Source organism: Mastomys coucha, unplaced genomic scaffold (genome assembly GCF_008632895.1).
Source record: "Mastomys coucha isolate ucsf_1 unplaced genomic scaffold, UCSF_Mcou_1 pScaffold8, whole genome shotgun sequence".
Taxonomy (NCBI): domain Eukaryota; kingdom Metazoa; phylum Chordata; class Mammalia; order Rodentia; family Muridae; genus Mastomys; species Mastomys coucha.
This window is the reverse complement of record NW_022196914.1, coordinates 50,510,713-50,535,829: the sequence shown is the minus strand read 5'-3', so window position 1 is coordinate 50,535,829 and position 25,117 is coordinate 50,510,713. Positions and strand designations below refer to the sequence as shown.

Below are 25,117 nucleotides of genomic sequence, written 5' to 3'. Positions count from 1 at the left end.
AGAGATTCCAGTTCAAGCTGAGAGAACATAAACTAGATTTAAAGTGCTGCATTAAAAACAGCACAAATTCCACATTTGGGCAACTACAATGGACGTTCTATATGGAAGACAACACTATAGAGAATGAAGAATGCACGATGTTTACTTGCTCACAGCTCTACTTGCTGCTTTTCATTCTAAGGTACTCTTCGTCATAGGGTGGCTGCTGTATCTTTGTGACTAGAAGCCCAACTCTTATGCTAATTAAAGAAATTCAGAGTTTTGTTTAAAATACTTTAAACACCTGTAATAAACTACAGAATTTGCCAAGAATAGAGGTACTCTGGTTAGCAATCAAAAGGGTTTAAATATGAATGCAATCCATAAGAACGGTAACAACAACAAAAATAGAACAATTTTTCTTTCTCAATAAAAATAGGCCAGTTGCTAGAAGGTATCAGTCTGTGAAGACATTATTTTGAAGCCCTAGTCAAATGAGCCTGTGGAACTTGCCACTGGGTTTCTACTTCGGGCCTGGAGAACCTTATGAAAAGCAGTCCTGACACAACAGAATGACATTTGCAGAATGTAATACTGGAGTGAGAGAACCGAGGTTGATGGCTACAATCACATTCCTGTGTATTAAACTGTTACATCTTAATTATTCATTCAGCTCATTGGTCCAATAGCATAAAAATAGTGAACAGCATCTCGAAATTTATCTCATCCATGTTCAGAGACAAATGGCTTAACCATTCTTCTCATTATTTTCTGGAGGCAAGTCCTTGTTTACAGTCTGATGGCAATCACATGCTGGTAGTTTCTGAAGCTACTGTATGAAGAGGATGCTGAAGGCCATCACTATACAGCATATGGCGACATAAGGACTCTTGCGTTCACCTGTTGGAAGAAAAGAAGACATTCCTCTTGGTTAAATGAATGAATAATATGGATATGATAAGGCTATAAGAGAGGGGAAACAAAGACCCAGAGACAACAAACAACAAGGTGTGCTAAAATTGTAGCCCAATAAAAGGCAATAAACTTAAGGGATCTGACACAAAACCAAACCCGTTCTTATGTGCAGTATCCAAGTGAGTGATCATGACACAGTACAAATGTGGAGGTTAGAGGACAACTTCGGACTGGGTTCTTTTTTTCCGCCTTGATATGAATTTTGGATACTGAAGTCAGGTTATTAGGCTAGTGCCTCTTCCTGTTGAACCATTTGCTCTCATATCATGAGATATTATTATTACTCTAACTCTACTTTGCAGTTTGCAAGTATGTACTATGTACATGTCAATGTCATGTCTCTATGTAAAAGGACTGGCTGGACATGGCTGGCTGCTAAATCCAAGCTATTTATGAGACCTGTACCTGAAAGCACCCAGAGCCCCCGTGTGCTCCACAGAGCCATGGAAATGTTCTACAGCAACTCAGAGCAAAAGGCTAGTTAGCTCTCTTCCCGAGATAAAGGGAATTTCTACCTATACATAGGGTATTTACTGCACAGCATTCATTCATCTTTACATTGTTGTAGAGTTTAGAAAGCACTTGTATGTGAAAACAAGCTAGATAGCCAACATAGCCAATATTACTGAAACAAACAGGCATTAGTTACTCTTGCTCTTTTCCCCAAAACAACTACTTTTGATACAGATATGGTATGGAGTCCATTACAGTCAAACATTCATGTCCATAAGGTTTGGGGTGAGAAGTACCTCCATTGGAGAGATTTTAGAATCTCTGTCTAGATTTCATTGGTTGAACATCCCTAAAAAAATACTTAGAAATTCTCTGAAGTCTGAAATATTGTGTTATCTTCATACTCAGACAGTTTCTAAAGTTTCAGTATTTCAATAAATTAAAAAGATAAAAGTAGAAATTAAATCCAAAACTTCTATAATGAGTCAATTCCACACAAGTTTAAAAATCTCTGTATTTGGAGGCTTTCCTTGGTCTGATCCAGATCTGATGTCAGCTTGGGAAAATATCTTGCCAGTATACAGACCCTGTAAGGGAATTCAACTCATTTTAATTGTTGTTGTTTCTCTAGTAACTGTAAGCTGTACTAATTCCAAGGGTATCAGGCGTAAGAAAGAAAAAAAGGAGTCACAAAGAAACAGCTGTGAAACATCTGGATCCTTTGTAAGCCTACAAGAAATGGCTCTGTCTTAGCCTCACTTCAGTTCTCCTGTGCTGTCTAAATTCTATTTCTCTATAACCAAGCTCCTTATTTCACCTTAGATGTTTGTTCACTTATGTGGCTTGTCAACCTGGAAACATCAACACTGACTTCCCTCATTAAAATTCTAAAATTCATTTTATGTTAAGAGCTTTTCCACTGAGCCTGCATTAATATATTACCATAATTATATGTTTGTATCTGTCTAATGCTAAAAATCATAGAAAATATCACATATATTAATGAAGCAGACATTTAGCCAGGCATGTGATCATTGCTTATAATCCTATCCTCCAGAAAAACCACCCAATCAAAGTGGTCCACAATACTGAATCCCTGCCCTCAAATCTAAACCAAATAAACTAAACCAAAACAAAATAAAAAGTACATATTTGGTAGTTTTATTTTTATTTGCCTTTGCCCTCCCCCTCTCCTCTCAATAGACATTTAATAAAGTCCCTTTTATTAAAGGAAGATCAATAATGAAAAAACAAAGGTTTTAGAGTAACATCAATTCAAATGAAAAAAAAAAAGGCATCATCATTAAAAAATAGAATACATTTGAGCTGGATCCCACTTTGGGCCTTTCACAGAACCTTCTTTTCCTCAGGCTCTTCTCCATTTCCGTCCCTGCAATGCTTTCAGACAGCAACAATTATGGGTCAGAGATATGACTATGGAATGGCAACCCACTCCTTCACTTGATGCTCTCCCTGTATTCCTGCTGGAGGTGGGCTCTATAAGTTCCATCTCCCTACTGTTGGGCGTTTAATTGAATGTCCCTCCCTTTGATTCCTGAGAGTCTCTTACCTCCCAAGTCTCTGGTGCATTCTGAAGTGTCCCCCCCACCCCAAACCTTCTATTTCCTGTGGTTGCCTGTTTCCATTCTTTCTGCTGGCCCTTAGGGACTTTAGTCCTTTTCTCTCACCCAATACCAGATCAGGTTTCCCTCTCCCTCCCACGCCCCAACTCCCATCAACTTTCCCTCACAGTGGATACAGCTCAAGGGAGGTCCCAAGGTCTGACACTATTACTGAGTCTATAGAGCACTCACAAAAAGGGACTTATCATCACTGCCCTCCAAAACACCCAACCAGCAGCTGAAAGAGTCAGATGCAGATATTTGCACCCAACCAATGGACAGAAGCAGCTGACCCCTGTTGTTGAATTAGGAAATGTGGATGAGGAGAAGGGCAATCCTTTAGGACCAACAGTCTCAATTAATCTGGACTCCCAAGACCTCTCAAACACTGGACCACCAAACAAGACAGCCGCATACACCAGCTGATATGAGGCCCCCAACACACATACAGTAGAGGACTTTTGGGTCTGTGTTCATTCAGAGATGATGCACCTAACCTTCAAGAGATTAGAGGCCTCAGGGAGTTTACAGGTAAGGTAGGGTGGCTGGGGGAGGGCATCCACTGGGAGACAGGGGGTGTGGGGGAGGAGGTGTGGGATGTGGAGCAGTAGGAAGGTAGATGGGGGGGGGTGCAGTGAATGGAATACGAAGCGTTATATATATATGTATATATGTATGTGTATACACACACACACACATACACACACATACAAAAGAACACACTGGTTCACAATAATACATTAATACATTAGGGCTAAAGTCTCATGAAGCACTTCACTGATCCATAAACATCATGTAGATGTTATAAAAGACTTACTTTTTTCAGGGCTGGTATGCTCACTGCTTAGCATCGTCACAGTAAACACCCAAAGGGAGCAATTATCCCTGTATTGAGTTTTCCATCTGCTCAATATTAATTTTTGAGGAAGTTCCTTCCTCATGACTTAGAATGCTATAATTTACAGATGGGTTTCATTTTCATGTTTTTCATTTTCTTAAAAGAGATTGCCATGTGGTAGAGCTAAATTTCTTTAGTTGAACTTGAGTAAGAATGTTATTTCTTGTCTGGTCAGAGCTTGTGCAAGTGAATGTGAAACAGTTGCTGTCGATTGATTTCTAACAAGATAAGATGTTCTGACTAGCTCTAACCCATTAAAATCAGAGCTATTCTTCCTGGGGGGAAAAACAACAACAACAACAACAACAACAACAAAACCTTTTCTTTGTGTGTGTCAAGAGTAGAGAGGAGCAGGTGCCTGAAAAAAAAAGTGTCTCAGCACCAGTGTTTCCAAACCATCTTGTTGAAATAAAGCAAATGCTCTCAGATACTTGTAAGGAGGAACACTTTGGAAGAGGGATATACACAAATCAACAAGCAAAAAGAAAAGGCATTTATAGTTAGCAAAACAGACCATATTTGAGGTCATAATCACAAACCAAAGGGCACTTGGGTTGGCTACTACGTAGAATTGTTCACACATCTAATTCCTACATAAAATGGACCAAACCCACCTCAATGTTTTCTTTAAGAGTTAGCATCTTTACGTGACAGAGAATGGAAACCTTTTCTCTGCCATCTCTCTCTGTAGTATATTCAGGTTCTTAGTCACGTTGTTCTTGACAATACTCTTGATTAGCTATATTTTCTCTCACAGGGTGAACTGCCTCCTAGATAGTTTGGATTAGACTTAGGCTATGCGCATTAGGTACTGATGGTGGTAATCTATCTGTTTCTCTTCTTGGTTCCTTTCCAACATTTCTTCAGTTATTTTAGGGTTTGTTGTTGTTATTCATGACTGAGTGATAGACAAGTCTCTATACAAACCTCTTCAGGAACCATGTGTTATAAGGAGATAAGTAACCATTACAAGCTGAAATCTGAATTTCACATGTAAAGTATGGGTTAGGTTTAGGGTTAGGGTTAGAGTTAGGGTTAATTATGTAAATTATGGGATGTGTAACTTTATACTTTTGCAAAATAAAAATTTTAAAGATGCATCAAACGTTTCAAAATTCTGATATAAAAATTAACAAAATACCACACAGGATCCAGAAAAGCATGGTATAAACACGTAATACAGATACTGTCAGAATTTGCTGCAAGTCCAGAAATGCATGGTATCTGATACCTAATTTCAATAGGGTTTTTCTATGTTTTCCATCTCCCTGTTAATAAAATATTGCAGTCTCCAACTATATCTAGTTTTAAGTAGCAGAAAGAAAAACAATTAGTAGAATTCAGTAAACTCTTGCAAAAGTATACAGAATTGAGAATACTACACTTGGGAAACGGACTTTTGATTGCCATGATCATAATATAAAGTGGCCAATATTTTATAGTTGAAGAAATGGATGGAGATTAAATACTTACCAATTCGGGCACACTTCCAAAATATTCCCAATAGTCTGTACAGTATAAAAAAAGAACAAAAACAATTACTGATTACTGAGAAAGCCAATTATTTCTGTTGACATCACAGAACACTAATTCTGTATACTAGATTTTAAGCTGTGATCCTTGTTTCACATCTGAAATGTGCTTGTCGACATTGAGTCACCACTTATTTATGAAAACAGAACAGGATACACTAGGAACCATCACTAAACAGAAGCAACTGTTAAGTGAAATATATGTTTACCATAGGTCAGAATTAGGGTATATTAATGTGAGAGTGGCTAAGGAGTCAGTCAATTAATTAATTTAACTTCAAGTTCCTTAACACTTTCAAAGGCAGAAATATTACATGTCAACTTGAGTACTAATTTTGAGAAAATGATAAATGAAGATAGTTTTTTGATGAATTTTTATAATATACTAGACTTATTTCTTGCAGAATATAGCTCTGTGTTTTATTATAATTGTATACTCTAAGGGAAGTTCTTACCTGCACAAGTCAACAAGCAAATATACCTAAGTGTACAGCTACATTGTTAATATAATATAAAGTATTAGTTTAGGTGAAACCAAGTGTATGAGCTTATTAAATGTTGACGATTAAAACACATATTCCAGGAATAATAATTAAAATGAAGATGCTCTTTTTAATTCCATGAATAAAAAATTATGAAATAAATACACATACATATAAATGGACATACTTATGTGGAATGTAAATAAACAAGCAAAAGCTTTGGTAGATGAGCCATCAAGACAAAAGTTACACAAACAGCACAGATACTATTTTGTTTATCTGAGATAATATTACACATGTATCTGTAATTATGTTTATATATTTTTATAACTATATTTATTTATAAAAGGGTAGTAGTTAAGAGAAATCAATCTTACATATTCATTATATTAGGATTGGCTCAATAAAATCATCGAACTTAAATTTCAGGGACATTTATAATACCTTTTCCTTCAAAGAAATACATAATCAATGAGTCATTCTGTGCGAAGAGAGAGCTAACAGGCGAATAAGCCAAGTTCTGAAAATAACCTAAGCCCCTAACAAGGCCAAAGCGTGCTTTCCCTCAGTCCTACTTATTGTATGACTGTGAGGAGTGCTTCATCTCTTTAATAACAGCATTTATGCTCTGAGGATTTTATAAGGAATAACTGAATGATTAGACAGTCTTTAGAGCAGTAACATGTGCTATGCTTAGTAATGTTAGGACTAAAGGAACAAGTGACAATATGTTACTCAGTATTCACTTATTCTCCACCATAGAGTTGATAACTGTGTTCATCTATGTGTAGAGTCATGTGTGCTTGAAACTGGGTACCTAGGGGTCACAATAAACACTAACGATTTAAAGCTACTCTGGTTGAATATTTTTTTTAAAAGGAACTCTGTTAGTCACTAAAATCCACTACAATTTGTTACTTAATTTCTATGGCTTGAATGTATATGCATATGCTGACAGTACTATGGGCTTAGGAAACTAGGAAAAATGTTAAAAAGGCAGTTTTCAAGTACTGCCTTTTTCGAGATCATTTCAATCATCAGAAAATGAAGTTAAATTTAAATAATGAAGTCATCAAAAATGTATTATACCAGATATTCAGGGGTTTCCATCTAACCTGGTATATACAATTACAAATTTATAAGTCTCAAAGAAAACATGTAAAGGAAAAGGAATCTAATAATTACTGTTACAGAGAAGTAGTATATATATTACCTAAATGAAATAAAATTGTTCCCAATCACACAGATGACAGCATTAGCTTATATTCTGAAATATAAAAGCAGGAAAGCCTTTCAGGGGTCTTTAGTGTAGGAGAAATATACTACTACTCAACCTCTACTGTAAGGTTGGTAGCCCTGAGAACTCCTTCATCACTGTAGCATGTTATGGAGACATTCCTACTCCCCAAGAAAGGAGGGGCAGACATGTCCACATGCAGTTTCTTCCCTTTGAAGGAAACACTTTATGATAGTACTAGAAAAGTAAAAATACTAGATAATTTGAATAGTGATTATTCTTTAATGATGAACTCTTATTTATCAGGCCTTACATAGATTATAATTCCACATTACTAATCAACTAGAATAAAATGCAAAACATCATGTATAATAGCCCAGAGAAGAAGGTGAAATGGGGAAACAGTGTCTCCATGGAACAGGACATTGCTATACAACTGATGGATATTTAGTGTTTAGCCAGCAGTCGGATAAATCCTTCCTCTGATGCTATTCAGTGGGTGAAATTTTAGGTCACACCAGATCATTCTTGACATTTACTTAGTAATTTAGTAAGATACTGCAAATACATTTTGGTGCTTTAAAACATGAAGAAAATGTAAGAAGTTACTGAAAACTTTTATAAATAAACTGCCTAATGATTTCCACAGTAATTTACACTTGATTTTGATGAGAACTGTCTTCACTGATTATCACTTGTAACATACCCAGTTTTATTTCTGTCCAGGATGGTGGGTGCCAGGGATCGGATATAAGCACACGTACATATAAGCAGCAAGATTACAGTCAATAGACTCTGAAAATTGAAAATGGCAGACTATAAAGAGAAAACAAAAACAAAAACAAATTAATATTACAAAATTAATTATCCTATGCAAAAAATGTTAGACATTTCGGCATTACAAGCAAACAGGATGTTGAATAACATGCAATCCAGCACCATGAAGTCTTTACAGTATACTTTCCTTCTATTCTTTAGGGCAGAGAGTACAGGAAATACAGTAGAAAATGTAAGTTCATGAAATTAAATGTCACAGACTGAAAACATCCAAGCAAAGTGGACTCAGAATACAATTACCACAGAATGTTCAAGGCAGGCAGAGGCCTAGACAGAAAACATTTCCACAGAGCAACTGTGGCTGGCTCTGATTCTAGTGCAATCACCGGCCTCTTAGTCTTCACTTGGTATTTACAGATCTGAGCAGAGCCAAGGGGAAAGATTAAATACTGACTAAAGTTTCTTTCAAGCAAATTTTTTGCCTGGGATCACCATGTTTTAAATTATGAGATCATGTTCCAAGCCCTGACAAGTGCTAAGATTATTAGATACTGGTGAAAGAAAAGCACCTGCCTTTCTTTTCACTGTTATTTGTTATGTAATAGTTTGTTCCATTCTAAAAGCTAAAATAGAAATCCTAAGAATTTTATATTTAAATAGGCAAACATGAAATCATATGCTTCAAATCTAAATAACCCTAAGTTTGGCTCATTCTTCAATATTCGGATCCTTTTCAAGAGCTCCAAGCGCTCTCTGCTGCTGAGCCCTTTCTCTAGACGCTCAGCTCGGCTTTGTCAGAAGTCTCCTGGAATCTAACTATCCTCCCTTTGTATTTCATACACTTTTTTTTTTTTTAAATGGGCTAGGCTACTTCTGAACTAGTGATCCTTCTGCATTTGCCTACCATGTGCTGGGATTGTAGGTGCATGCCCAAGTTTTCCCTTAGGAAGCTCTTCTCTATGCCTCCCACAGCAATAAACACTTTCATTACAAAAGTTACTCCTCAAATGTGAACACTACACTATTTTACTGTCTCTAATATCTGGTCCCATGTCTGAAGCACAGTGCAAATCCAAAGAGATGATTCACTAAAAACACTTTTAAGAAGATGCAAGAATACCACGATATATCATAAAAACTCTTCTATTATAAGCAGATGCATAAAATGCATCAATTCCATTCAACAGTCAATAGTATGTCTACTTAGTTAATTTAGAAGCATTTCTTAAAAATCAGGAAGAATTTGTTGTAATTATTTTTCAAAGGTAAAATTGCTACTTGTAAATTAGGCTTACTTGAAAACCCCAGAAGAAGCTAATGATAAAATGGTTAGAAACTTCAAGAAAAATAAGAAATGTGTACATATCAACTGTCTCTCCTCCACAACCTTCAGTCACTTTAACCAAATGAAACATAAAACAGAAAAGAGACTATTACAATAGGAACTAGAACAAAGCCTTCCGATTTCTAAGCTACAAAGGAAATGTACTGCATTAGGATCAAAGGAAAAATCTTAAAGAAATGAGAAGACTGATGAAAGTTATTAAAATTCTTTTTACATATTTTCTATAAATAAAACACGACTAAAAAAAAGATTGCCCATTAGTTAGCAATAATTGTGTGTTCACGTGCATGTTTATGTACTTGTACTTGCATGCGTGTAGGGCAAGGCTTGGAGGTTTTTAAGGTAGGATCCCTCATGAAAACTGAGCCTTGCTGATTCGGTTGAACTGGGTGGACATCAAGTTTCTGAGTTTCCTGACTCTTGTCTTCCCAGCTGTGGGATTATAGTTCCACTTTTAAAATGTAGGTAAAGGGGATTGAATTCAGGTTCTCATATTTGACCAGTAAGCAATCTCCCAACTGAGCCATTTCCTAGTCCCAATTACTAATATGATTAGTGACAAAATGTTTATATACAAACTACAGTAAATGTTGGGTATAGGATGCAAGATGTCAAGGCTGGCAGAGGTTTAGCTCTAAATACTGATGCAAAAGTAGGAGAATAGGGATGACTGTAGATGGGTTTCATTAGTGAGTTTTATGGTCTGAAAAAGATGAACGAAAACTTTGTTTTTTGAGACAGGGTTTCACTGTTGTAGCCTGACTGTCCTGTATTTCAGCGTAAACCAGGCTAGCCTTGAACTCACAGAGATCTGTCTGCCTCTGTCTCCCAAATGCTGAGATTAAAGGCAGGAGACACCACACACACACACACACACACACACACACACACACACACACACACACATGCGTGTGTGTGTATACAATCATTAAACAAGTGAAAGCTGTTTACATGCACAAAATATCTGATATATACAGTTTTTTTCTGGGGTCTAAGAACTCTATAATTTAAACAAATAACATTAAATGGCAAAGTCTTTCAGATGTACTTAGACTCTGTTCAAAAGAATATTTTCTAAGTTATGGACATCAGCCTGTTAACTAAAGCATACCTTCTAATGCTTAGCATAGCTGTCTACTGGTACAAATTAATTTCTGAGTTAAGAGATACAGAAGTACTATTTCGTAAACAATAAAAAAAAGTGACTTTCCATATGAAAATGCTAATAAAGGAAGAATGGAAGCTAGATAAAGAAAAAGCAGAACAAAATACAAGACCCAAAATTTATTAACAAACCAATTTATTGATAAACCAATGTAGATTAGAACATTGAGTACATTATTTCGTTAATTATTCAAGAGAAGCTTATAACCTGTTGTGAATTTATACTTACCTGTCAAAGACATTTTGGAAAAATAAGCAAAAGGATAAAACTATATGTATTATTATATGAAAGGCCTAGGCTATAAAGGCCTAAGGCAAGTTTTACCTAGTATTCACATGTAGCACTACCTGAACTCCAATATTTAAGGAAGAGCCCAACTTTGAAGAGGCTCACACTTTGAACAGGGTGTGTTACTCTAACTCACTCTAGGATAAATATACATACATTTTCAAGAGGCCTGTATAGCTGAGTAGGTAAACTTGTTAAATGAAAACTGCAGATACTCAACTACTTTACAATTTAAAATAGTAATTATAAGGCATGCTAGTTTTCATGGGACTATAAATATATATGCTTGTTTGCTAATTTGCTAATTAACTAACTTTTTGGGGTCCATGGTAATATATATATATAATTTAGATAGTTATAGATATCAAAGTAAAATACAAAACCCTTCACAAGGTTCTGACCTGTTTTGATTCCTAGAGCAATGGTTCTCAGCCTTCCTAACGCCGTGGTCCTTTAATAAAGCCAGGTCCTCATGTTATCATGACCCACCAACCATGAAACTGTTTATGTTGCTACTTCATAACTATAATTTTGCTAGTGTTATGAAATGAAATATAAGTATCTGATATGCAGGATATCTGACATGTGACCCCAAAGAGGTGGTGACACAGGGGTTGAGAACTACTGCTTTAGGGTAACTAGATGATCATTATTTTTCTTACACATAAAGAGACTCTGGGTCCTTTTTCACACACAAACATGTATTTATACAGATTTTGTTTTTAATAGGATGCTGACATAAAGAACACAAAGCCAATATCTCCCATAGAATATCTTCATTCTTTTTATTAATTTAGGGGAATGCCGCATTTATTGATATATAATTTAACTGTACAAAAGAATTGCTTTGTTAACCCTCCCTTTAGGCACACTGTCTCCAAGCTTCTTCAAAGTGGCGTGCCGTGGCTACAGGAAGCTGTTCTTGCACTGGTGCAGGTACAGAAACGCTGGGTAAGAGCAACTTATGAATCACATCATGATTAAGGCCTGATCATCTGCATTCTATAAAGGTTGATCAAATTTGTATTTTCTAAACATCCTTGTCAAACTGTACTCAGGTCACATCTCGTAGATGAGTTATGGAAGATGTGAATTAGAACTTAGGTTCTCAATGAAATATTTGGCTTCTATTCTTCTAAAACTGCTATAAATCTGGGGGCATAAACCAATACAAATTTATGACTACCCTGTACTTGTAAAGTGCTCTAGACCACTCTGACATTTTGACATGTAAGTCACTATTTCTGTGGCTCTGACCACACTCTTCTATTTGTTAAATGTTCTTGTGGATCATATTGTCCTCTCTCTTCCAGGATAATCTTCCAAATGAAAATTTGGACACAAAGTCTCTTGTCACATAGGTTTAGAAATACATTCATGTTTTTGTGTGTGTGCCTGTATTGTTATTTCAGGGGATACATTCCCTCTACCACATCTATAAATGTTTCTTTTCCATAAAGAAGTATTCAATGGCATTCCCTTGCATCAGGGCTGCCTGTGGCATGCACTGTAACACAATAGCAACTACAACTGAAAGTAACCCTTAGGTTTGAGGGATGTAGAAGCCCTGCCTTGAACTAGATCACTCAGAATTGTGCTCTTTCTTTTAACATTGTGTCAGTGGCTCCCAAGTTATTTTCTCTTAAGCTCTTCACTTTACTTATATCTCTCCATTACAGCCAGATCACCAACCATGACTATCCAGACCTTCATGACTAACTGAAGCTTCCAAGAGCTTGCAACAGCCATGTTAGCACCGAGTTAATGGAGCCAGATAAGAAGCTACTCAATAATCTTTCTAAAGTAATATACAATTAAGTAGTGAAATAATAAAAGAAATTGACAGGCATTCATATTTCTAGAGTTATTCTTTTTTTTTTTTTTAAAGATTTACTTGTGTATATGAGCACATTGTGGCTGTCCTCAGACACACCAGAAGATGGCATCGGATCCCATTACAGATGGTTGTGAACCACCATGTGATTGCCGGGAATTGAACTCAAGACCTTTGGAAGAGCAGTTAGTGTTCTTAACCACTGAGCCATTTCCCCAGCCTCCTGTAGAGTTATTCTTGATTGCTAAAGTTATACCCTCCAAGTCTGGATATGGGAGCTTAGTCAAGAATTATAAATAAAAACATCCTGGACATTTGTTGGCAGAACTTTTAAATAACTACATTTCAACAGTCACTTCTAAACATTGGGGGCTGGGTTCCAAATAAACAAGTACAAAAATAAATTAAAATCATAGGCACTTTTCACCTACAATGATTGGTTACTGACAAGACTTAATTGACAGAAAGGATACTGTCTTAACTTACAATATTTTCATTAATATTGGACCACTTTGGCTTCATGAAGATTCATTTTTAGTATCAGCAATATAAAATGTTTACCTTGATCCCTGAGTAAAAGGTTCTTTGTGAATAACATTGCATTAGGGCTTTAAATGTTTATTGTTCACATTTAACATAATTTTTTCCTGACATTAATCTCTCCAGTTTAACTCAACTATACTTTAAAATTATGAGTTAAACACCAAAGACAAAAATTCAAAACACTAGCTAGTAACACCTTTACTTACTAATATATACTTGTTCAGTTTATACAAAAGTAGTTTATTCTTATCTCAGGAGAGAGAACACAGAATCAATACCCTTAACCTAATTATGGTAACATTTACAGCACACTTGAAAAATGGGTCAACAATTTACCATTTACAAACCTAAGTCACAGGTCAGCATTTTCCAACTAGATTTTATTAGTTAGAAATCTATATGCATTATTATCTTTTAAAAACCAGAACCACAAAAAAAGTGATAAATATTAGTCTGCAAATACAAACACATGCTATATATACAAGTGACCAAAACTGACTAAACATATAACTTGCCTTTCAGGACCAGAGTCTATTACACATCTGGAATACTTAACACATAAATTTATCCTTGAATAAAACAACATTTCTTGTCAGCTGTATCTAATCTAACTGGTCCTGTTTCATAAGACCTTATCCACTTACTTTCCACTACAGAACTTTGGTTATGAGTCAAACTATAGAGTTCAGAGTTCATAAATCTCTTGAAGTGTCAGTAGTTATCTAGTACAAAGATGAAACTAATACTTGATTAGTAGTTTTAGAAAAATGGATTCTTCATATACCTTGATAAAATGACTGAAAAAAGCAAATCCTACATGAAAAAATGTACTTTGCAATCAAGAAAATATTAAATAAAATATAAGTTATTTGGTTAAACAGAAATGCTAAATGCTGAGTGCCAGATCTATAATCCCTGGTTACTCACTAGAATAATTCGATGCTTTAAAAAACAATCACCCAAATTTAGACTTAAACTGTAAAGATACTACAATCTCTAGGAACTCAAAGTCTTTATTTGCTGTTAAGCACTCTGAGAGAAGATCACTGCATCTACATTACATTCCTATTAACCTTATACAATGGCTTTCGGAATGAAGTTCATGGAACACTTTCATAAGGTCATATTTATTTTTATAATACTAAAGACATGTGCTTTTCTACTGTCAGTTTTATTGCTAATACAACAAGGATTATGGTAAAAAATTTGTCATTTTAACTTTTCTCTCACAAACTTTCTTAGATTTCTTGTGGGATTAATGGCACATTTGACCAGGTGAAAGGACCAGAATATAATGACAAATGGAGCTGCTAAGCTTAATCCTTACCTTCTAGGTCATTTATATCCAATATTATTTTAGGCAATACACTTAATATGTTACATGTACGTGTAACTTATGGCCAGGAGCATCTCTAATAAAATATTGCGTACATTCTTTTTCTTACAACACTTAAAAAAGTAAAACATCACACATCCTTCCAAAACCATTCTACACATACGGGAATACATATAATTCACCCTCCAATTACAGTTACACACCCACATATTAAACAAATCATATAGATTAAAAAATCTGGAGCAGAAAACTGTACATCTGCATTGAACACACCAGCCACTTTTCTTGTTACTACTCCATTGAGACATAAGATAAATCTGAGGCCTGGCTTTACTTAATAGGTATGTGATCATAGAAAACTCAGTCTCCCTACTTTTCACCTCCTTTACTTGTAAATATCTCAGAAGTCAGGAATTTAAAGCAAGACAATGCTTAGAAACTGCATCTTGTACATATCAAGTACTAGTAAACAAAAGCTTGTTGTTATTTTTGGAATAAGTTAAAATACTGTTCATCTTAAATTATCTTGATTGTACCTAAGTAGGAGAGGATGAAAACTTTGACTTGTTCTATGAGCAAAGTAATTCTACTTGTTTCTAGGTAAGTAGGCAAGAAATCAAATTTTCAAGTTTGTAACAGCTTATTAACAAATCCTTTTGACCAAGTGTATATTATCTGCAGTACAGAGAAAAAAGGCTTTAATGGACTCAAATTCAGTATCTTCTCACCATAGATTGTGAGGTCTAGTGGGGGTGGGGAGGTCTAGTCATGTCTGCTTTTGAGATGATAACACAAACATGCTTTCTCTAGAAATACAGTTATAAATGGCTTCTAAACTCACCTAAGTGGTACTGCAGGAAGATCTGGCATTTACCATAACACTGATACGATTCATTCATAAAACATTTATGTCTACTTTATCCATGTTCTGGCCACAGGGACTTTCTGTTCCCTGTCCTGACCTTTGCTATTGTTGCTATTTGTGATTTGCAGTGCAAGGTTCTCTGAGGTCTAAATTATTAAACAATACATAACGACACACACTGAAACTCCCAAAGTGGGTGGTGGTCTGCGAGCAAGGCTCAGGCTTCCTCTTTACTAAGAGGAAGCACATTAAGTTCCTACGAGACAGATCCACCTTTGCAGGGAACTTAAATCATTATAAACATTCGTTTGCAAAGAAGCTTCATTAGAACAGAAAGAACGATGAGGGAGGGGCCCTATCTCGCCATTGATTCAACAGGTAAAACGGAAGGAGTAGGATCTAGTGTTAAGAAAACCCGCAATCCATCAATTACTACTGAAAGATGCAGGTTGGGTGACACGTGGAACACATAAAAGAAAGGGGGAAAGGTGGAAACTTGAGACTCCAGCCTTTGAAAGTGGCTATCCTTCCAGATATTTGTAACCGATGGCAATCGGTTTAGTGGACTGCCACCGCAATTCCACTAAGCAACGCAGCAAGTCGGCCTCTTCGCGAGGGGCCGAGTCCACCACGCGAGCTCTTCCTAGGATTGTTGGCCTGATGCTCCAGGATGAGCATCGGGGGCCGCATGACTCCCGGCCTGTGCACCCTCGGGTCCTGGGAGAATCACGCTAGCGCGAGGGCTCCCGCTCCCCACAGCGCCCGCACCATGCCCGCCGCCCCGCACGAGCCGCGGCCCCTTGGAGAAACTCAACCGCGGCCAGGTTCTTACCATAGTGAAGCCGGTGCTGGTCCAGCCACATCACCCTTCCGGGCCGGGGCGGAAGAGGATGCACGCCCGCTGCGCTTCCAGCTCGCTCCAGCGGTCCGGTTGGGCCTATCGCGGTGCCTCCGCCCATGACGCACCATTCAGACAACGTGATAGGTTTCTGTTACCGGAAGAGGTGGGGCTTGGCGGACGACTCGCAAACCACGCTCTTAGCGGATTCTCTCATTGGGCGCATAGGTTTATCGCTGTGTCCACAATTATTATTATTATTATTTTTTTAAGAAGACCGGAAGTGGAGTCACTGAGAGGTAGGACCCGGAAGTGGCTGTGATGTCTTTCCACAAGCAATGCTATTTTTCTTGTGTTGTTCTCTCTCTTTTTTTCTTCCTATGTCAACCTCCTGTAATTCCCTGATATTAGCTTTAAAGCTGCTCAGTGCATGTTTTTTTTTTTTTTTTTTTTTTTTTTTTTTTTTTTTTTTTTTTTTTTTTTTTTTACCCTGTCTGTGACCCTTGAGCCTTTGGTTGTGGATGTAAGGTTTTCCCAATTGTGAGCACCTGTTGGGCTCCTTCCTAAATTTCTCTTTGTGTGTCACGTGGAATTGTGAGAGACTCCTTGGAAATCTGCCGTGTTGCTGTGTGATGGAGACTTTTCTTCAGATGGCTGCGCTCAGTATGGTGATCCACCAGCCCCTCCCACCAGCCAATAGTTGCCTTTGCTGGCCTATTCCTTTTCGCACCCTCTGCATCCAGGGCTTTCTAGGCCGTCTAGAGAGGGAAAGAACTCTGTGCTAGCTCCTGGAAAGGAACTGCCCATTCCCGAGAGGATGAATTGGCTAGTGTAGAACCATTGGGCGAGAAACTATTTCACCTCTAGTTTTCTCTAATGGGTTTTGTAGATACGGTGGAAGATGTAATCTTATGTGTTCAATTTTATATAAATTCTTGGAATGATTCTGAAGTCAGGCACTTTCCCCACTATTCCAAGTGTATTAAAATTACGGAAATCCTGTGTATTTAAATAACTGTTATTTTTTTCCCTTTAGTCAGTATGGTTCTAGTTTCTTTTCAGAATGTTACCCATTCTTTAACGAAATGACCTAGAAGATATGTAGAAAGCATTAGTGAAGGACACTGATGTGATAAGTTACTTTCTGAGCTCTATGTAGCCGAATCATGAGAGTTCAGTCCTTATGGCAACACAACATTCTTACTTAGTGTTGCGCTATATGTGATTGTGTTTATTACTGCATACCATCCAAGATTTTATTTGAAATTAGAACTATGTTTTTAAAATCAGTTATACCCAACTGCTATATTTGTTAGTCAAATACTCAAATTAAGGATGCATCCATCTTAGTGGTATCAGGAGACTGCAGCAGCAGAAGGGATGTTTTTTGAGTATTTTAATGGGGGACTAGGGACTAGGCCAATAGGAAATGATTGTCATTGTTTAATCTCAAAATTGCTTTGTGTTATACCTTACTATTCAAGTTGACTAAACATGAATGTTCCAAATGTAGATGTAGAACATAAGTTCTGTAGCTTAAGAAGTTTGATTTTTACAGTGGCGAAAGTATTGGTAGATGTTATAACTGACTTAATGCATATAAAGGTTGCTAAGTCCATATGAGGACTTCTGGTCCAGGCTCAAGTAAAGAGGCTAAGGTTGTTAAAGATGGTAATTGCTTTATTGTATTTATGGACAATTTAGGCCATAGATTTTTTTTTTTTATGTCTCAACTTTGGAATAGTAGCAAATAATACTTTCCAAATGTTAAGTTATCCATAGAAGTACATAGTGTCAGGAGGTAAAATTAAACGTGTATATATTATATATTATATCCATGTAAAATAGCAAAATTAATCTAACAGTAAGACCTGTGGGCAAGCTGCATGGTGATTAGGCACACAGAACCCTTGATTGTGATTTTTGTTGCAAGTGAATGATAATCACCATTTCAAATTCTTTTTCTTTATTTTCACTTCTGGTGGCTCTGCTGTGATTTTCATTTCTTATCATCCTGGGTCAATTTCCTGCTAACAATAAAACTTGACTGTGTTACTCCATTATGCAGACATTATTGTCTTCTCTGCATGTGGAGAATATTTTCAATTTTCATGTCATGATATTCACAGAGAAATTGATAGTTTTCTTAAGAGTGCATTTAGCTTTCCTCACTGTTCTGAGGATTGAATGAATAACTACAGCCAAATCCTAAGTATTCTTTGGCAGAAAGTCTAGCATAAAACATCAACTTCTGCTTTAGTAAGAGGCCTCATGCCAGGCAATAAGAGAGAGAGCAAAAGAGAAGACACCTCCAAGATCTGTCCTGACCTCTGCGTGTGTTTATAAGGGCTCACTTGTGCTCATGTACCACACATACCATACACAAAGTAAATACAGTGAAGTGGTTGTGATATAAATCTGCCTTTTTGTTTAAAAATTCTGTATGTCCCTGTTTTTGAATTTTTTAAAATATAAGGCTTTAAAAATCTGTCATTATACTTTTTTGCTTTGCAATTACATTTTCTTTTCCTTTTTCTAAAAGTAAAGTCTAACAAAATAGTATAATCAAGAATCCACTTATCGATTATTAAAAGCTGCTTCTATATAGTAATTTTTATGGTGAATTCCCTGTAGGTATAAGCCCATTTTTCATGACTGGGGGGGGGGCACGTAAGTGATTGCTTCATTAGAAACTTGAGTCTATCGCCTTTTAGTCTGTATGTACAACTCCTTGGCAAAGCTGCAGAATTTGGACACCTGCAGTCCAAGCAGCTTGAAGAGAAGCCATCACTGACTATTAAGAGAAGGAAAAGAAGCTCAAGTTCAAAATGGTGTTATCAATGATACAGTGTTGTAACTAACTTGAGCTGACCTAAGCGCTGGCTTCTGCCATGTTCCTTATCAGCATCCAAAAGGGCATACAAAATGCTTTGTAAACTAATTTAAAAAGTGTCTTGTTTATTCAGAAGCAACTGTGAATGGTATTTGTTCAGACCAAGATCACATCAATTGCACACCAGCCAACAACGTATTAGTCTTCTAAGAGAGAGGCCATGTATCAAAGACACAAAGTACTAAAGATAAGCTTCTCAATTCTCAACTGTTCTGAGCTCTCAATAAAGCCACTGATGTACAAATTGGGGTGGGACCCAAGTGGTTCCACCTGCAGGCTCCTCTTAGATCCCTGGCTTTGGCTGAGAGAGGTGCTGATACTAATGTGCCCTTTAGTACTCTTAGGAAACAAAACATGGGCTCTCTTATAGCCTCAATCAATCAGTGTCTCTGAAGAGGATTCCACTCATTTTCTCCAAGTAGTTCTGGGGCAGAACACTGGCTATTTCTGTGTACAAGGTTGGTACGAGCAAAAATATGGTTGATTTGCTCTGAGCCTTAAAATAATTTTGTACTCTCTCATGTGTTCTTGTGGTTGATTCTCGTTATATTTTTATTGGATATTTAATGAGTCTTAGTCTTAGTACAGGGATGAATTATTTAAGCAATTAGCTCAAATGCAGATTACCAAGACCTAATTTAAATAATATATTTTTGAGGCTCCTGAAGCATTCCTTTCAGGATACAGAGCTATCATATGTGAGTGTGCTTATTAATGTGTGTATCACTTAAATATGGTTCACATGTCTTGCTTCACCAGCAGGTATACTAAATTTGGAATGGCATGTTTCACAGTCTTTCCCAGTTGCAAACTTAAGACCTCAAACAATATTTCTTTAAAGTAAAATTAGCTTAATTTTATGAAATTTTAAATTAATGAGAAATTTGGAAGATAATTGAACTGTTACAATTAAAATATATTTTTAGAATTGATCTGATCCCTACCTATCTTTTGAATGTTATTGAGTTAAAAACCCTTCATGTTATTGTGAAATAATGTCTGACTGACAGGCATCTGGAATATTGAATTTTAACTATTTTGTCTCTATAGTTAGGAATTTGTTAGTGATTCTAAATGTGGAATTTAAAAAAAGCATTGGAACAGTCTGCTCTATGAGTGCTGGAATTTTCCTGCACAGAGCTAATGCTAATGATAGCCATGGCTCTGCAGGCATGTGTGAGAGGAAGTAATTGTCTGTGCATACACACACACACACACACACACACACACACGCACACATGGGTATGTGTGTGTGTGTGTGTGTGTGTGTCTATGCATATCTCTATATATCCTGCAATGTAATGTTTTTGTGAAAGTCTATAGAAACAAAATATGGCATTCTAAAAGTAGTTTTAATAACCCCAAACACAAAATTAGATGTTTTTTCTTTTTATCAGTGTCGTGATGTGTATGCATATGCATATGTGCAAGGCATGCACTTGAAGGCTTGAGTTTAAGCTTGAATGTTATTCCTCTCTCTGCATCTTTATTTTTGAGGCAAGTTCTTTCATTAGACAAGTCTGACTGGCCAGTGAGTCCCAGAAATTGCCAGTTTCTGCCATGCTTCTGTTGGAAGCACTTTATCAACTAAAATCTCACCACATCCCCTAGTAGGGTTTGAATCCACATGAATTATGTGCTCCTGAGTTGGAGAGGTAGCTCATCCAACTGAGTGATAGCCTAGAACTCAAGTATCATTGGGTTCCTTCCCTGGCATTACAGAATACTGGGTGTGGTGTTATATGCTTGTGATCATAAAAATTGAGAGGTCAAGGCAGGGAATTCAGATAACTTCAAAGTAATTCCCTGGCACGTTGCAAAGTAAACTTTGAGAACAGCGAGGACTCCTTGATATCTGGCCTCAAAAAAAAAATTATGCTCTTAACTATAAACACTGAATAATAAAATTGGAGGAGTCAGGAGAAGATGGAAAGGCTTCCATATTTTCAAAGAAACAGAAAAGTAGCCTACAAATTCCATTTTCAGTCCCCAGAAAAATTACAATAATATTTTTTTTTAGGAACAGAAAAAAATTAAATCTATGTGGAAGCTTAACTGAATATAATAAAGGATTCCGAAGTTTATCCACGCAGTTATAGTCACCTGGTTTTCCACATAGATGGAAGAAACACACGCTAGAGAAAAGATAGGATCTATAATAAATAATAATGGGAAAACTAGATTTCCAAATGTAGAATAATGAAACTAGATCAGTGTCTGCCACCCTCCCCCAAACTGGATTCAAAATGGATGAAAGATTTTAATGTAAGGCCTGGAACTCTGAAAGTGTTAGGGGAAAAATAGTGAACACTCTTCAAGATGTATGTATAGGTATGGATTTCTGAAAATGACTCCAGGAACTCAGGAAGTAATCTCAAGAGCGGACAAATTTGATTTCAGTACATTCCAATGCTTTTGTAGAACAGAAGAGACTATAGAATGAAGAGACAGTCCCAGATTAGGGGAGTACCATTGAGAGCTATATATTTGATATAGGATTAATATATAGAATATATAATGAGCCCAATTAATACAGAAATGCAAGACAACCCATTCTCTAAGTGTGTTAATGAGAAGAAAGAGATCTCAAAAGATGAACAAATGACTGTTGACATATGTGGCAAATTCAATATCTTTAGCTACCAGGGAAATGTCTTTGGTTTTCCTTTCTTCTCAGTTAGTCTGAGTTATCATAAAGAAAAAAAAATAAATGCTTATGAGAGTACCAGAAATATTAAACTGTTATATACTACTGATGTGATTGTAAATTAGTGAAGACAATATGTAAATTAATTCTTGCTTTCTTCAAAAACCTACAAATAGAACTGCCTTATAAGTCAGTTATATCCATCCTATTATATACAGCAAGGAGGATAAATCAGTATTCCACAGAGATACTTAAGGATCTATGCTTTTTTGCAGTGGTGTTTACAATGGTCAATTTATATAGCCTATGGATCTCTCCACAGATGAATATATAGATATGTGATAGCAGTCATAAACAACTAAGTTATGTCATTTGTAAGAAAATGAATCATTGGAGATCATCATATTCATTGAAACAAACCAGACTCAGACAAATATCATATTTTCAGTCCTTTGTGAACTCTGGATTTTTTTATATATGTGTACACACACACACACACACACACACACACACACACACACACACACACAAATACACACACACAGGAGAGGGGGAAAGTGAGAGGGAAGGAGGTCATGAAGCAGATTCAGGACTCCTGGGGAAAGGACTGGAACTGGATGTGGGAAAGGAAAGCGAAAACTAGGGATGAGGATGGACATGGTCAAAGTACCAGATACGTGTGTATGAAAACGCCTATGAAAGCCACCGCTATGTATCTTGAATATACAGCAATACAAAATTAATACAGCAACCAAAAACAGAACTAACTTATCTTAAGATAAAATATGTTTTCTCTCTGGTTATGTGTAACCTTTAAATGAAGTATTTTTGTGTAGTGCAACCTTTGGTTTTACAAACTGACAAAGCAGGTAGGATTCTGTACTAGAGCATCCTAAAGAATTATGTGTTCAAATTTTAAGTTTCATTTTTCAAAACCAAATAGACAAATAAGAGACTTCATTAAACTTGACTAAGTTAAAATGCATGCAGAAGCTTTCATTTATATACGTATATGCTGCTAACACTTTAGCAGATTAATCTCATGTGTTCAAAAAAGAAAATGAAAACAAATTATGTTATTCTCAAATGATACATGATTTTTTGTGATTTGTTTCAAATATTAATAATCCATATTATTCTAACAGTTTTCAAATTCATCTCTTACCTAGTAAGTAACTTACTGTAAAGTGTCTGACTAGTTGATGTAAAGGTAAATATTCACAAATTCCTGATGCATTTTGGAATTAATTGCATCTCTGCAAAAAGAACCACATTATAGGAAGTAGTTTGAACAAATGAAGTATTTAGTAATTAGAATGTCAAGGGTTCAAGCTTACATGTTTCATTTTTTTATATTTTAAGTGGGCTCAACTTTTATCCTTAGGAAGAATCTTATTTTTCCTACTACAGGTAGAAATTATTTGGTCAATTTATCATTTTGAAGGAGTTGTATACTTTTTTTTTAAACTTTACTTTCTCCAATTTTTTTTAAAGATTTATTTTATTTATTGTATGTGTATGAGTACATTGTAGTTGTACAGATGGCCATGATTGCTGGAAATTGAACTCAGGACCTCTGCCTGCCCTGCTTGCTCTGTCGTAATTCACTGTAGCTGTCTTCAGAATTCACTGTAGCTGTCTTCAGACACACCTGAAGAAGGCATCAGATCTCATTACAGGTGGTTGTGAGCCACCATGTGGTTGCTGGGATCTGAACTCAGGATCTGTAGAAGAGCAGTCAGTGCTCTTACATGCTGAGCCATCTTGCCAGCCCTGAGTTGTATACTTTTTTTTTTTTTTTTTTTTTTTTTTTTTTTTTTTTTTGGTATTTTTGAGACAGGGTTTCTCTGTGTAGCCCTGGCTGTCGTGGAACTCACTCTGGAGACCAGGTTGTCCTCGAACTCAGAAATCCGCCTGCCTCTGCCTCCCAAGTGCTGGGATTAAAGGCGTGCGCCACCACTGCCCGGCAATTAGACGTTTTTCTTTTAATTTTGGATGTTCTCTGGGCTCTTTGAACCTTTTCCTATAATAATGCTGTGACACACATCCTCCCAAACACAGAAGATAGAGGCTTATAATAATTAAGCCTTGTTTGTGGGAACAACATAGGTTCTTTCTATTTTCAAATCAGTTTGAAAATTTATAACATAAGGCCATTTAATATTATCATATTAATGTCTTACTAGTGTCATAATGTCAACTTGAAATTGATTTTATAATTTTCAAATTTCTTACTCAATTATCAAATACCGATTTTCTTTTGAATTTATAATATATTGCTTTGGGATAAAAATTTGAAGCAATTTTATATCCCCCTTTCTTAAACAAGAGAAATGAGAATTTTCTTTAGATTTTTCAAAAAATTGGCGTGGCGGTATTTATTTTATTCCACGAGTATGGGTATTTTTCCTGTGTCTGTGTCTGTATACCAGGGACATGTAGCAACAGAAGAGGCCGAAGAGCATTGGGTTTCCCTAGGATAGGGTTACAGAACCTGGGCATCAGCAAAAGCAGCCAGTGCTCCCAATGTGTGAGCCATATCTTTAACCTCTCTTAGATTTTAAATGAGTTTTTTGGAAAAGACTCATGCTATGCGACTATAGAAAAAAAATTTGTAATAGTTTTTTGTTTTTGAGGTCAATTGTTTCTGGTTTTTACTTTTTATGATATTTTTCCTTGCACATCTTGAATTTTAGCTTGATATCTTTTGATAGCATCTTTTACTATTTAGCATTTTTTATTTATTTACTATGTGTATAAGAGTGGTTAATGTATGTGGGTGTGCTTGTGCAGTGATGTATGTGAAAGTCAAGAGGACAACTTGGAGGAGCCCTTTCTTGTTCTTCTCTTTTTGTTACGTAGATACCCAGGATCCAACCTAGATCATAGGGATTGGTGGCAGGCACTGTCATATGCTCTTGAGACATTTTATTGACCTATCCAGCATATTTCAATGGTGCACATGCAACCTAGAGGTATGAGGTTATAGATGAAATACATTTACTTTATTCAAACTAAATAATATGTATAAGTAATATAGTAAGATTTGTGAAAATCTAGGCTGAGTAATTTACCAAAATGATCACTATGAATTCATAGCAAAAAATACCTCTAAGCCTAAACATTGAAAATAAAGTTACTGTTTAAAAAGAATAACAACAACAACACTCCACATACACACATTCTTAGAGGGGGCTAGGTGGGTGAGACCTAGAACACTCCTATTTGATCCTTGTGCCTCCTGGATAGTGATAGGAATGGGCTAATGGAGTCTTATTGATGCCCTGTGCCATGTTTCTCCAATGGCAGGCTTCAAAGACCTGTTTCTGAGTTCGTGCTGATCTACATTTTCCACAGATCATTGGAATCTTTTTTTTTTTATTTTAGATATTTTCTTTATTTACATGC

The 25,117-nt window shown here is 36.3% G+C and overlaps 2 protein-coding genes and 1 non-coding gene across 7 annotated transcripts in view; 1 reads left to right on the top strand and 2 right to left on the bottom strand.

Annotated features, from left to right (window-relative positions):
• Window positions 1-126: 126 nt before the first annotated feature.
• Window positions 127-16,293, bottom strand: Tmem167a (transmembrane protein 167A). Its single transcript, XM_031360489.1, has 4 exons — window positions 16,164-16,293; window positions 7,885-7,994; window positions 5,401-5,435; window positions 127-879 (listed from the first exon to the last, which is right to left on the bottom strand). The coding sequence occupies exons 1-4, from the start codon at window positions 16,164-16,166 to the stop codon at window positions 809-811; spliced, it is 219 nt and encodes a 72-aa protein (XP_031216349.1). The 5' UTR covers window positions 16,167-16,293; the 3' UTR covers window positions 127-808.
• On the bottom strand, window positions 7,246-7,380 carry LOC116084030. Its single transcript, XR_004116000.1, has one exon. It is a non-coding gene; the product is annotated as a small nucleolar RNA U109 (small nucleolar RNA).
• A 49-nt stretch (window positions 16,294-16,342) lies between the features above and the next one.
• The window catches only part of Xrcc4 (X-ray repair cross complementing 4), a 248,473-nt gene continuing 239,698 nt past the window's right edge, over window positions 16,343-25,117 (top strand). The window contains exons 1-2 of one of the 5 annotated variants that reach the window (XM_031360485.1): window positions 19,503-19,520; window positions 24,572-24,684. The gene's annotated coding sequence lies outside the window, so the exon portion shown is untranslated. Of the gene's footprint in view, window positions 16,469-16,639; window positions 16,838-19,502; window positions 19,521-24,348; window positions 24,685-25,117 lie in introns of those variants that run through there. The other 4 variants (XM_031360484.1, XM_031360488.1, XM_031360487.1 and 1 more) reach the window with 4 other exon arrangements.